The 15,464-nt window shown below is 36.6% G+C and overlaps 1 protein-coding gene across 1 annotated transcript in view; it reads left to right on the top strand.

Moving 5' to 3' along the window:
* The window catches only part of LOC106868897 (neuronal calcium sensor 1), a 324,871-nt gene that overhangs the window by 301,339 nt on the left and 8,068 nt on the right, over positions 1–15,464 (top strand). Inside the window, exons 6-7 of the mRNA XM_014914360.2 lie at positions 1,394–1,482; positions 3,174–3,251. Coding sequence (XP_014769846.1) covers positions 1,394–1,482; positions 3,174–3,251 — 167 coding nt within the window. The remainder of the gene's footprint in view (positions 1–1,393; positions 1,483–3,173; positions 3,252–15,464) is intronic.

The following is a 15,464-nucleotide window of genomic DNA, read 5'->3' as shown; positions in this document are numbered from 1 at the left end:
TATGATAAATACACACACGAACAATGTAATGAATATTTAAAAAAATAGGCCTACCTTCAGGATGGAATTTGAAGATAGTTTACATACCCCAATATCAATTGATTTCTTGCTGTTCATGAGAAAGCATGCTTTGTAATCTTCAGTTGGAAACTATTTAGCATCTATTTCTAAGATATTAATTACATCAACTCGTGTGCATTTCTAACTTTAAAATACACGAGTTGACATAATGAATATATATATAAGGCTCACAAACAACAGGTGGACCTACACAGTTACCAAGTGGTATCCAAAACATTGGAAAATTTCACTTGAAAGGCCTCCATGACAATGGCAAGATGATTTACTGAAGTAATTTGGTTCAAGATAGAAAAGAATGATGCAATCAAGACAGAAGTGGAAGTGCATTGTGATCAGCAGGGTACAACTGCGTCTGATTGTCTGATCAAAACTGCAGTGTGTGTGTGTGTGAATAGATACATATCTAGATCTTCCAGTGGGATTAATTCCAAGTTCAGTCTCACTGTGTGGCATCTTGAGTGTTTTCTACTAAAGAGCCCAGCCAACCCAGGCCTTGTGAGTAGATTTGGTAGATAGAAACTAAAAGAAGGCCATCATAATATGTGTGTGTGTATTTATATAAAAATGCATGTGTGTGTGTATATGTTTCTGTCTCCTTAGCTTGGTTTTTGCCTGATTGTTGTAAATGAGCATCACCGTCATACAAGCAGTGTCCTTCATTTCCAATCTTTTGTGAAAACATGTCTGGTCCTGGGGAAATATGACCTTATTTGGAAGCAGATGAAGGTTCGTTACTGAAAGGGCATCCAGCCTTAGAAAATCTGCCTTTACAAATACTGTCTGACCCAAGCAAGAATGATAAAATGGATGTTAAAAAAACATAAGACCACACACACACACACACACACACACACATAAAAACACGAACATTAGCACAAAATCACTCAAATTCCTTCCTCTTTATTTATGTTGAACCATAAAATTAATATGCCAATAACTGGAAAAGTTACGTTTGTTAAAAAAAGTTACTTGCTGCAAGGCATCTTAGAATGGCTTCCAGCTTCTTTATCATATGATGCCAACCAAAATAGCTGAGGAAAATAAAATAAGTTTTAGTTCCCAAACTTAAAATACCTATTTCCAAAAAAAAAAAAAAAAAAAAAAAAAAAAAAAAAAAAAAAGAAAATTATATATAAATAAAATGAATCTGTAAATAAACTGAATTTAAATATTCAGAGCATGATGATGATGATGATGATGATGATGCTGATGAGAGCATTGATGTTCTTGCTATTTTTATTGCGTATATTTATTAAATAGCACTCTACTCTTATTCCTGTCATATTAAGCAGTTCTATTATTATATTTCCAGGGGCTTTCCGTCTTTATGATCTTGACAGTGATGGCTTCATAACGCGGGAGGAACTTCTAGATATTGTAGATGCTATCTACAAGATGGTGGTATGTTATGTTTTCTGAATGTTTTACTTGCTCACTTTAAACTCTGTCATTTTGCATTTTGGTTTATTGAAGTTGTCAGAAAAGATAATAATCAAGATGTAGAATATAAGAATGAATTATTACAAGATAATGTATTTTAAGTTGCTATCGGAACCCCATTCAAGGCTGTATTTTTATGCTACGTGGGAGTACGTGAAGTACTCATAGTTATACTCATAGGAGTGGATTGTATGCAAATGAAAATCTTATCAGTTTTACTTTAATCAGCCTTCCTACCAATTTGTGTCTATACGGCCTTGTGCCAAGTAATTGATTATCAAACTTTTAAAGTAATAGACATCCAAATATGTTATCTCTCACTCCCCCACTTCTAGCCATTCCAATTCTCATTACCATCACTTGATACATCTCTAAGCATCTCTCCTAACACTCTTGTAGAATGTTACCTCTATCCTCTCTGTACCACTTACACCCCCTCCCCCCATCACTATTCCACTATCTCTCTCTATCTCTATTTCTCTCTCTCTTTAACTCTTTCCTTCCTCTCTTTTTTTCTACTGGAATAACCAAATATCTTCCCTTATAATAAGACACTTATTGTTACCCTTCTATTACACATTAACCTCTCACCTGGCACTAAGCCACCACACTTGTTTCCACTCCCTCTCCCAGCAGGGAGGTCTTCATTTCGCAAATTACTTTGTGACCCTGCTGGTGTTGGTGCCATATAAAAAGCACCGGTGCTGGTGCCACACACAAAAAGCACCCAGTACACCCTGTAAAGTGGTTGTCGTTAGGAAGGGCATCCAGCCATAGAAACCATTCCAGAACAGACAATGGAACCTGGTGCACTTTTTGGTTTGCTTAGCTCCTGTCAAACTGTCCAACTCATACCAGCATGGAAGACGGACATGAAACGATGATGATGATGATGTTAAGAACTGCAGATTTAGACAATACAGTTCTGTATTTAAGAAATGAGGAATTATATATATTTTTTACATTATTTACATTTGACAGATTTTTGTCCTCATTTTGTTTGTTGTTAACACAACATTTCGGCTTGTATACCCTCCAGCCTTCATCAGGTGGCTTGAGGAAATTTTGAACCTGGATTCTCATTCTTAAGGTATTTTTCGATATTATTATTATTCTTATTATTCAGGTCACTGCCTGGAATCGAACTCGGTATCTTTAACCACTACACCATATGCCAACAGACATATGGCATAGTGGTTAAGAGCACGGGCTACTAACCCCAAGATTCGAAGTTCAATTCCAGGCAGTGACCTGAATAATAATAGATAAATAAATAATAATAATAAAAACAACATCGAAAAATACCTTAGGAACGAGAACCCAGGTTGGAAATTTCCCCAAGACACCTGATGAAGGCTGGAGGGTATATCAGCCGAAACGTTGTGTTAAAAACAAACAAGATGAGGACAAATATCCGTCAAATGTAAATAATGTGCATATTTAGAGTACAATTGAAGGTTTTAACTGATAAAAAATTATAATTAAACACAATTTGTGAGAAGAAATTAATTTGACAACAGCAATAACAGCTGGTAGTGAAAGATCATGCAGATTAATTTTTTGTTTATTTTAGATTAAATTGAATATTATTGCTTTGAAATAAATTTCAAATGACAAGAGAACATTTAATATTCTATGGATCCATTTTGCAGGGAAACATGGTAAAATTACCAGAGGAAGAAAACACGCCAGAGAAACGTGTAAATAAAATATTTGAAATAATGGATAAGGTGAGGAAAAGAAACCTGTTTCTTTCTTTTTTTTTTAATTGTTTTTGGTTTAAAACAAATTTAAAGGAATACATTGTTACCATATGTGTGGGAATAAAATTGCTTACGGAATGCAAATTTAGGTCCAACCCAGAATGTTCAAAGAGTTTTCATTGTCTCCCAAAAAGTTTTAGAGAATGCTCTTTTCATTCTATGTTTCTAAGCCTGTGATTGCTACCGAATAATGTCTGAATTCTTTTCAAGCTGCATATACCCAAATACATCTCAGTCAACAACAAGTCCTTATTTGAATGGGCCATGACACCACAAGACTTGTCTTCAAAATGACTTGACAGATCCTATCAGGTGGTGCTATTAAATTAAACATGGCTGAGGTCAATCTTTGGCCAAAACAAGTTTAACATTAAAAGAGATGAATGCCATAGAATAAATGCAAATTAATTCAAATCATTGAAGTGTTTGAAATAGCTTGAAATCTTTGAAGCTTAGCCCCAATTTTTTAGTTTAAAGTAGGTGGATCAAAGAAAGATACCATTCCATCATAGTCACATTCTCATAATTCCTAATATCTATAATAGACTCTTGAATAAACTGTAAACTGAGACACAGGTTCTTGAAAACCTGGTGTATATATAAACCTGGAAATTCTGAATTGCTAGCGCAGTACCTTGTCTTCTCAGTTATCTATCTAACCACCAAAGCCACTAAAATTGATGCAAAAATGTTTGAGGATCAAATCATCTGATTTGTTTTAATTGATAGGTGTAGCTCTTTTACCAAAGAATATGTAGTTACCACCGAAAGCTAACAATCTCCATTCTTATGGTGCTAATTAGTTCACTAAGCTGAGTACATTTTGCCAACAAAAGATAAGAGGTAGCTTAGTCTTAGATACAAACTTGTGTAAGTGAAAATATATGAAACGTTAACCCTTTGGCTTAGCAAACTGATTCATTTTATAAATTTTGATTATTTTCTTTTTTATATTTAGGCTTTGTTTTTATTTACATCTTTTCATGGGTAGAAAAGAAAAGGAAAAAAAACAAAAGTATATAAGACCAAATTATCGAGAAAAAGCCATAACTACCTCACCCAGAAAATAAAGAGAAAGAAAAAATAGAGGGTGGAGAATTAAGCATCAGAAGATGATGGGTAGAGTAATGAGTTGTTACTCCAGAACAGATGGTGTATTGCAGACAGATGTGCCTTGCAGACATGACTGCAAAAGCATTACTGCAAAAGCATTACTGCAGAGAATGCTAGCAAACCTTACTGTAGCAGTCACATCATCTTTTGGGGTTCGTTTCTCAGATGGGCCACAATCATCCAGGTTTTGGTCATCTTCCACTTCTTGAAACAACTAAAACAGCAAAAAATAGCAAGATACATCTGGGAGCATCTTAGAAAACACTACACATGAAATCCTTGTTTAAACCAGACGATATCCAAAGTTGTTTTCAACTTCTTAAGAATTCGTTTAGGTTCCTGTACAGTTCTTCCAAAGTCGGAAACATTTCAGAGAATTCATCATGGGCAGAGGCATGGGTGTGCAGTTGAAAAACTTGCTTCACAAATATTTGTATCAACTGTTATAGCATTGGGTCGAATAATAATCAATTCAGCTGCCACTTGTGTGTGTGGATATGTTTGCATATATCTATATATTCTGTCTTTTCTGGATGTGACGTCCAACTAGCTGGACGTCATTTCCCTCATCTCTCGACATTGTTTCTCTTCTATTTATTCTTTATCCTTTCAAAATTTCTCCCAGGCATTATCCATTACAATCCATCTTGGCCTAATCGCCCTTAATGTTTGTCTTCAATTGTTTACTCCGTATGTCCTCTCTGTTGTTGTTTGTTTGTTTGAAGCTTTAAATCTCCACAAATTTTCCATCTTTAAAATTTTTGGATGCTGCTGTTTTATGACGTTTTCCTATCTTATTGCTGAAAGCTCGGAATAGTGAGTAATAAAACAGTTGACAACTGAAGAGGGGCTGGACTTTGTTTGGTATTTTGCCTTGGACTTATCTCTCAGGCGTTTACGTATTCTTCACTCGTTGGTGATGTCCTGTACTTTTTATTTATTTATAATTGAATGACACACAGCCTTGTCCACAGTAAGGTCTTACACTTATATATATATATATATAGGCGCGGGAGTGGCTGTATGGTAAGTAGCTTGCTTACCAACCACATGGTTCTGGGTTCGGTCCCACTGCGTGGCACCTTGGGCAAGTGTCTTCTACTATAGCCTCGGGCCGACCAAAGCCTTGTGAGTGGGTTTGGTAGACGGAAACTGAAAAGAAGCCAGTCGTATATATGTGTATATATATATATATATGTATGTATGTGCGTGTATATGCTTGTGTGTCTCTGTTGTCCCCCCAACATCGCTTGACAACCGATGCTGGTGTGTTCATGTCCCCGTAACTTAGCGGTTTGGCAAAAGAGACCGATAGAATAAGTACTAGGCTTCCAAAGAATAAGTTCTAGGGTTGATTTGCTCGACTAAAGGCGGTGCTCCAGGATGGCCACAGTCAAGTGACTGAAACAAATAAAAGAGTAAAGAGTAATATATATGAAAGTATGGTTGTGTGGTAAGAAGCTTGCTTCCCAACCACATTGTTCTTGGTTCATTTCCACTGCATGGCACCTTGGGCAAGTTTCTTCTGCTATAGCCTCAAACCAACCAAAGCCACCTCCCTCAGTTCCACTCTGAGAGGTCCTTGTCTTGCAAGTTAGTTGGTAACCCATTGGTGTTTGTGCCATGTAAAAAGCACCACATAAAAAGCACCCACTCTGTAAAGTGGTTGACATTCAGAAGAGCAACCAGCTGTAAAACCATGCCAAAACAGGCAAAGGCAGCCTGGTGCAGCCCTCTGGTGACAGGTCCTGTCAAACCCTTGGACATTAAATGATGATGATGATGACAATAACAGTTATAACGATTATGATGATGACAATGATTATGATGATGATAACGATGTTTGATGAGGAGGAGGATATTTTGGGAAGATTTTTCTTCCATACAAAGAACTTTGATATTTTGTCTGAGTTCTCCACAGAAATATTTGATTTCTGCACAAACAAGCACAGGCTTGGCTGTGTAGTAAGAAGTTTGCTTCCCAGCCACATGGTTCTGGGTTCAGTTCCACTGCATGGAACCTTGGGCAGGTGTCTTCTACTATAGCCTCATATTGACCAAAGCCTTGTAAGTGGATTTGGTAGACGGAAACTGAAAGAAGCCCATCATGTGTGTGTGTGTTTCCCATCACTGCTTGACAATCAGTGTTGGTTTGTTTACATTCCTGTAACTTAGCAATTTGGTAAAAGTGACTAACAGAATAAATACTAGGCATTAAAAAAAATGTATTGAAGCCAATTCATTCAACCAAAAATTCTTTGTGCTGGTGCCCCAGCATGGCCACTATCTAATGACAAAGAAATAAAAGATATATTAAGCATGACCTGTATTTGTGAGGGGGTTGAGAGAGAGAGAGAATGAGTGAATCTTTGCTGTTTTCGATTTGGCATGTTTGATGGCTATTTTCCATCGAGTGTCCTGAACCTGCAGATGAGCCAGTTTGATATCGGAACACGAGTTGTTTGGCAACGGTTGTATGTTTGAAGTATTGGATTAGTGACCAACTTTACATTATTTACATTTGACGGATATTTGTCCTCGTCTTGTTTGTTGTTAACACAATGTTTCAGCTAATGTATAATAATAATGATAACAACATCAGAAAAATACCTTAGGAATGAGAACCCAAGTTCGAAATTCCCCCAAGATGAAAGCTGGAGGGTATATCAGTCAAAATGTTGTGTAAACAACAAACAAGATTAGGACAAATATCCGTCAAATGTAAAAAATGTACATAATTCCTCATCTTTCAAATACAGAAATACTGACCAACTTGTTCATTCAAAGCTTGTTATAGTGAAACCAGTTCTTGGATTTTATAATCATTGGGAAAAGGAATAATTTTAAAAGACAAATGGTATTTCCATTCTATGTAACTTCAACCAAATCTATATCACTGTTTACATTTTTGTGGATATTGAACCATTTTAATTCCATACTTTTTGTTGTTATCATTCTCTCTGCTAAAATCATAATGAATATTGCTTTGTTGGGCATTTCTCTTTGGAAAATGTACACATTATTCTATATATTATGCATATATTACCTGTTGTCAATAAACTAGATTCTGACAAGAAGAGTAATATACTTTGCGTGCACACAGATGCTTACAGTGAAAATTTCAAATTAACGGCATTGAACAACTAGTTCAATATCTTAACTTCATTGCCATTTTTATATACAAAGTAGGTTTTGACATTTGAAAATTATATGTACGAAAAAAATGAATGCATCAGGGACTTTTTCTCAATAGCTTTGGTCTTGCTAATCTGGAAGAAATTATTTTAGCTAATTTATTTTTTATTTATCTCTCCAAAATGATCTTCGTTCCATTCAAATGTCAGTGGTTGAGTTATTTCTGCTGTAGAGAACTTGTGGTAAAGATATAGGTTTTGTGCCTACTACAAACAACATATTGCTCAAAACATTTTTCTATTTGCTTTTGTTTCTCTTGAAAGCAACTGATTGTCTTTTAAAACTCTGCAACAATAAAATGCACATACACCCATATTTTCAGTGCAAACCAAGCTAAATGACAACAGATAAACAAAGAACAAATTATCAAGGGAAAGCTTGTGATTTGTCACTTGAATTACAACATGTAGAAGGTATTTCTCTCAACAAGCTTCCTACTTGAATGTCTGAATAAGAGAATAAATAATGAACATCCTTTTATGATATTCAATCAATGATATTTCACTGGATATAATTAATCATAATTATCCCAGTTGATCATCTTGAATTTAAAAGCACAGAATTGTTAGTGTGTCAGACAAAATGCTTAGCACCATTTCCTGTCTTTGCATTTTGAGTTCAAATTCTGCTGAATTTCGACTTTGTCCTTTTCTGGTACTTTATTTTGTTGACTCTGAAAGGATGGGTCCTTTCAGAGTTGATAAAATAAAGTACCAGGGAAGCACTGGGATTTGCTGTAATTGACTCTCTCCTCTCCAAAATTTCAGGCCTTGTGCCATGTTTGTAGAAAGAATTATTTAATGAGAGCAAGGAGAGCAGTGGCATTCTCTCACTAGTATGATGGATTTGGTTTATTCAGCCTGTGTAAGAAACACAGGCAAAAGTGGAATATTCCAGAGGGCTGCATTTCTAAGGGAAGGAGTGAGAAAAGTGTTTAGAATGAGGTTTTAAGATGGGAGAGTAATGAGAAAATGCTTCAAGTGGACTTTAAGCAGAATGGTCTATAAACTGCCAAAGGGAATGGTTCATTCAAGTTCTAGTAAATGGATCAATAAGATAATATATTACATTGGTGAATGTAATGTCTTGTGAGGTTTTAATAAGCTCCTAAGGGAATGTTTTGTCCCTCAGTTGCATGGCCATTTTTGTAGTTGTTTAGAAAGTTAGTGTGTCACAACTGCATCATTTTAGCTATCATCATTTAATGTCTGTTTTCTATGCTGGCACATGTGGGATGGCTTGGCAGGTGCTGGTAAGGCTGGGGGGATGCACCAGGCTCCCTTGTCTAATTGGCATGGTTTCTATGGCTGGATGCCCTTCCTAACACCAACCACTTTACAGAGTGTTCTGGGTGCTTATCATGTGGCACCAGCATGAACAATATATAATGTGGGCTATTCTTGTAGTGTGGTTGCTGGTTGTACGGAACTGAGGTAAATTTGGCATCTAAAGAAGGTAAATTTTTAAGCTATGCATGGGTCACAAGAAACTTGTGTACCATGTAAAGAGACAACTGCTCTGTTGGTGTGCTCCGTTGCAATGTGTTAGCGACTGTGTCTCATGGGGATAATACGCTGCAACATATTATTATGCAGTGTTTCAACTCTTCCAGACTTACATAAAGAAACAAAGACAAAGACTGATGCAAAATCTACTCATGTGCAAAGTTTACAAATTAATAAAAGTTTGAGATGAGTTAATAGAATATTTGAAGATTGGAAATTTGCCATTATTGTATTTAGTTTTAAACCAATTCCAATATTCTGTTCTGTGGGTTTGCATACTGTGTATGCATATTAATAAGAGAGTTCAATACTGTAGTTAGCATTAATTTTAATTCATCATCATCATCATTGTTTAACGTCCGTTTTCCATGCTGGCATGCGTTGGATGGTTCGACTGGGGTCTGGGAAGCCAGGAGGCTGCACCAGGCCCCAGTGTGATCTGGCAGTGTTTCTACAGCTGGATGCCCTTCCTAACGCCAACCACTCCAGGAGTATAGTGGGTGCATTTTACATGCCACCTGCACAGGAGCCAGAGCAGCTGGCATCGACCACGATCGGATGGTGCTTTTTACGTGCCACCGGCACAGAAGCCAGTCAAAGTGCCACTAGCACAGAAGCCAGTCAAAGTGGCACTGGCATCGGACACGTTCGGATGGTGATTTTTACATGCTACCGGCACGGGAGTCACAACTACAATTTCCATTTCATTTGATTTTGCTGATGTTGATGTACTTGACTCAATGGGTCTCCTCAAGCATGGCATGTCACCCTACAATCCAAGGTACTTTTGAGTGGGCTGGTTATGCGACACTGGTGTAGGTTACACCTGTGGACTCACTTTATTTGCCAGGTCTTCTCAGTCACAGCAACCTCCAGAGGTCTGTCTTTTGTCATTGCCTTTGTGAGGCCCAACATATTGAAAATGCTCCAGTATGGCCACAGTATTTAGGCTAAAACACAAAAGAATAACAGTGACTCTTAGTTTGATCTTTCAATTTTTGAAAGGTTTCGGAGCAATTTTTGTCTATTTGAAGTAATGTGATGCCCTGAAGAATGCTTTGAGTCATATTTCAACTGTGGGGAATTGTCTTGGTTTGGCCCCGAGTTGCTGGGTGAAGGGATTAGTTGAAGGGGTGGGCATGGCAAGAATTATTTCTTTGTTGTTGGTTGTAAGATCTGGTTGGGAAGTATGAGAAGCATACAAATGTTGCATATAGACCAAGGTACACACTCAGATACACACACACACAAAACTACTGAAGCATAGACAAACAGATGTATAAAGACAATACACAAGGAATTTGATACGACACGCACGCACTTTTTACTATAAATTAGAAGAAAAATGTTTTATTTACATTTGACAGATATTTGTCCTCATCTTGTTTGTTGCTAACACAATGTTTTGGCTGATATACCCTCCAGCCTTCATCAAATGTAAAGAATGTACATAATTCCTCATCTCTTAAATATAGAACTGGAAAAATGTTTACATTGGAAATCTGTTTATTTCTCATTAGAGATGGATGTATGACTATGAGAGTATGTGTGTGTGTGTGTGTGTGTGTGTGCACATGTGTGTGGAATTATATGCACATATACGGGCATTTATATCTCAATGTTTGGTCTATGAAAGGCAGCGAGCTGGCAAAAACATTAGCATGCCGGGCGAAATGCTTAGCAGTATTTCATCGGTCTTTACATTCTGAGTTCAAATTCCCCTGAGGTTGACTTTGCCTTTCATCCTTTCAGGGTTGACAAATTAAGTACCAGTTGCGTACTGGGGTCGATCTAATCGACTGCCCCCCACCAAAACAAAATTTCAGTCTTTTTGCCTAGAGTAGAAAAGACTGTTTGGTCCATATGGACATAGGTGGGTGTATGGGCATCTGAAAGTTTGAGGGTCTTGAGTTACACTTTTTGGTTGGTATTGGGAGGTACGTATATTTCTATAATTGTTTAATATTGGTAACCTTAAGAAGGATGGTACATTTTAGTTTATATAAAAGCCAACAGTTTTTGTCAACTAAAGTCTGCTTACAAGACTTTGGTCAGCTATAATAGAAAGCACTCACCCAAGGTGACATGCAGTGGGATTGAACCCAGAACTATGTGGGTGCAAAGCAAACTCTTACCAGACATGTGCCTAGACTGGCTTCCCAACCACATGGTCCTGGGTTCACTCCCATTGTATAGTACCTTGGGCAGGGGTTTTCTACTCTGGCTCCAAGCCAACTGAAGCCTTGTGAGTGAATTTGTTATACGGAAACTGAAAGAATCTTATCGTATATATATATATATATATATATATATATATATATATATATATATATACATATATATGTATGTGTCTGTCCTCCACCACTGCTTGGCAACTGGTGTTAGTGTGTTTACATCCCCATAACTTAGCGATTTGGCAAAAGAAACTGATAAAGTAATAACGAGGCTTTAAAGAAAAATGAAAATAAGCACTCGGATTGATTTGTTTCAACTAAAAATTCTTCAAGGCAGTGGCCCAAGATGGCTGCACTTTAATGACTGAAAAAGTTATGCATGCACACATACATCTAATGACTGAGACAAATGAATATTACACACATGCACACAGACACCCACAGACTCACACACACACACACACACTGACTCACACACACACAAATGTTTATGCTTATATCATGTATACTTCGAAAAAGAGAACGAATGATTTGATGAGAGACAGAAAGAGACAAGGAAATCTTTTATAATGATTTCAATTATATTCCATATTGAAACAACAGTTTTCCTCTCTGTATTGGCATTCTCCAAGAATTACATTGCCAACATTATATCTTTCCATAAAGGACCAAATTACGCATTCTGTAATCTGTACTGGAAAGCACAGAGGCAGTCTACATGTCCTGTTGGCTCATGCACTGTTGTTATAACTAATTGGTCTGATGTAAACAGGAAACAATTTCTCCATATCTATTATCCTGTTTAGATCTTTTATTTTCACTTATTACGTTTGTTTATTATTATTATTATTATTATTATTATTATTATTGGCAGCCAAGGAATTGCATCTTCTGTTTCTATATTCTTTCTATTCTTTACTCTTTTACTGACTTCAATCATTGGACTGCAGTCATGATGAAGCACCTGCTTCAAGTATTTTGGTTGTTTATATACAGACCCACTGGCACACTGGGTCTCAAAATATTGGTTGCCAGGAGACTAGTGGGGGCCCACCCGCAACTACAATGCTATAATTTTATTTTATTTTTGTTAAAAGTGTTCTTTCCAACTGTCTACAAACACAGCCAGGCTGAAATAATTGATGCATTCTTCCAGGAGTGAATAAAAAATTCTCAAACTTGAGGGGATAGGCCCCCATATATGGGTTCTAATGGCACAGGTGCCCACTTGCCATTGGACAAGCTGGCAGTCTGGCCAGTCTACTACTGTACCCATGTAAATCTGCAAATAGACAGATGTAAAGATCAGCCCAGTTTCAAACTGCTCATTAAGAATTTTAACAATCAGTGTACTATACATATGATTTATGGACCTGGGTGAATTACAGGTATATATATGTAACATATATACTTGTAGATTTGAGATTTATCTACTAGACCTTGCTCTGAACCTGAAAATCACAGTAGACAGTAACACACTCTCATTGGTAAATGATTGAGTACACTGAGTTGGTCAGTCAGGTCACTACTCAGATGCTATCAATATTGATGTTATAGTAAAGTGGTGAGCTGGCAGAAACATTAGCACACCAGGCAAAATGCTTAGCGGTATTTTGACTGTCTTTACGTTCTGAGTTCAGATTCCGCGAAGATCAACTTTCCCTTTCATCCTTTTGGGGTCGATAAATTAAGTACCAGTACCAACTGGTCACCTCCCCCCAAATTTCGGGTCTTGTACCTAGAGTACAAAAGAATATGTATTAAATTAAAGGCAGGGAGTTGGCAGAAACGTTAGCACACCAAACGAAATGACTTTACGTTCTGAGTTCAAATTCCGCCGAGGTTGACTTTGTCTTTCATCCTCGCGAGGTCGATAAATTACATACCAGTTGCATACTGGGGTCAATTTAATCAACTGGCCCCCTCCCCCAAAATTTCAGGCCTTGTGTAGAAAAGAATATTGATGTTATAAACAACTACATGGTGATGATGTTATGCATCAATTCAATTCTGCTACGAAACTGATTGATACAACTGTAGCTAGATATTATCTTATCAGTTTATACACACACAGCTTCCCCATACAAGTGCAATTTTCTATCAGCTAGCTGTAATGATAATGTTTATTAGATGCTGCATATATTCTCAGTCAATCAGGAGTGGTGATTTAAAAGTACCAATTATTTAATCTATTCTGAGCATAGATCATAGAAGCACATTGCTATGTTATCTATGGTTTTGAGACATGACTAGACTGTTGAGATTGTTGCAGCTAAATGCTTCTCTATTATTATTAAAGTGACAAACTGGCAGAATTGTTAACATACCGGATAAAATGCTTAGCAGAATATTTGCTTGTCTTTACATTCTGAGTTCAAAATCCCACCAAGGTCACATTTCCCTTTCATCCCTTCTGGGTCAATAAAGTAATTCTCAGTTGAGCACTGGGGCTGATGTAATTGACTTTCCCCTCCCTCTAAATTTGCTGGCCTTGTGCCAAAATTTGAAACCATTATTATTGAGTGAGAGAGCAGCGCATGGCATCAGAGTGACACTAGGGTACAAATATACGAAGCCCAGTATACCTATCATGACTACTCGTCTGATGAGGGTACACCAGGCACGTGCATCACAACCATATGTGTGCGACATAGTGGTCTCATATCAAGATAAACAGCGCATGACCTTGCAGGTGGGACCCAGTTAGAATTTTCTTCAGGTCTAGTAGCCCATCCCGTTCAAAAGGTTGCTGAATAAGGATGTTGAGCAAAACACCCATGTTTCCAGATGTGAATTATTCAAACCCCAAAGAATTCTTCTCAACACATGGCTATGATGCTCCCCCACTACTTCTGCTCATGATCAGAGATGCACATATCGTCAGCCACCAAGGGACATGCTCAACTGGTTAAGGTCAAACAACTGACAAGCAACTCTGTGGTATTAAGCAGAATATTTACTATAGCCCATCTTTTATACCAAGACAAAACAATATACATGCTAACACTTCCAATCAGTTAAGATCAGAAGCCATGAGAGCTACTGCCTGATACTGCATATTATTATTATTATTATTATACCTGTGTTTATTTTGATATTAAGTGTGTGAAACATTTTGGACCTGTGTTTGCAGCCACTAAACAAATTTTGTTCCTGCACTTATGGTTTCACCTGCTAGATTTAACAGCAAAATCTCTCTCAAATGACATCCTGTAATCATAAAAAGGGAAGGACATATTGGATAATGTAGATTTAGAGACACTATTTCTGGAATGAAAAAATGAGTGGATGGTCATATCTGTAATGTCTTTGATAATAGGTCTGTTTGATAAGAGAAGATTTTGCTATTTCTGTTTGTTATAGTGGTGTGTTATACTTTCCTATGCTCTTTATCTACAACTACATATATTTCACTTCTTGTCTATAAACATCTTATGATACCAACATTGGCATATTAATTTAATAGACCATTCTATCAATTGTAAATCTATTCAAATACATAATGAGACACCTCATAACTTTTAACTGATTATTGGCTGACCTTTGTGATTCAATCGACTTTGTTAATAGAAAGACAGATTGGCAGAACAGATCCTTCTCCCTCTAAGATGTTAAATACAGCTGGAAATCATAACGGTTAGTAAGTGAATTGAAATTTCTCAACTGGGAATCAACCCAGCATTATGGACTAAACTTTGCCAAAAGTTCCCCATTATGCCATAGGGGCACCCCAAACACTTATTCAAACACATCTTGTTCATGAGAAATATTTTTATTTTTAACTTATAAATTGTTAAATAATGATTGTATAATCGCTACATTCATGTTTTTCATATCTAGAACTCATTATGGAAGAAATAAATGTTAAAAACGCTGCTGCTGTTGCTTATGAAGAGGTGGGAGGAGGGGAAGGAGGATTTTGGTTATGATAATGATGATGGTAATGCTAAGCTATATCAAAAACAATTATATTATGTAAATTCCTGAAGCAATAAATTAACTGATTAATTAATTTGTGACAAAGTGCTTAGAAGATAAATTAATTGCATATGAAACAATTTGATATACATATGGTATCATGCGTGCATAATATGTTCCATTTTATACATATAATTATAATAATGTATATATATATATATATATATATATATATATATATATATATATATATATATATATATATATATATATAT

Source organism: Octopus bimaculoides, chromosome 2 (assembly GCF_001194135.2).
Source record: "Octopus bimaculoides isolate UCB-OBI-ISO-001 chromosome 2, ASM119413v2, whole genome shotgun sequence".
Lineage (NCBI taxonomy): Eukaryota > Metazoa > Mollusca > Cephalopoda > Octopoda > Octopodidae > Octopus > Octopus bimaculoides.
This window is presented reverse-complemented; position numbering and strand designations above follow the sequence as displayed.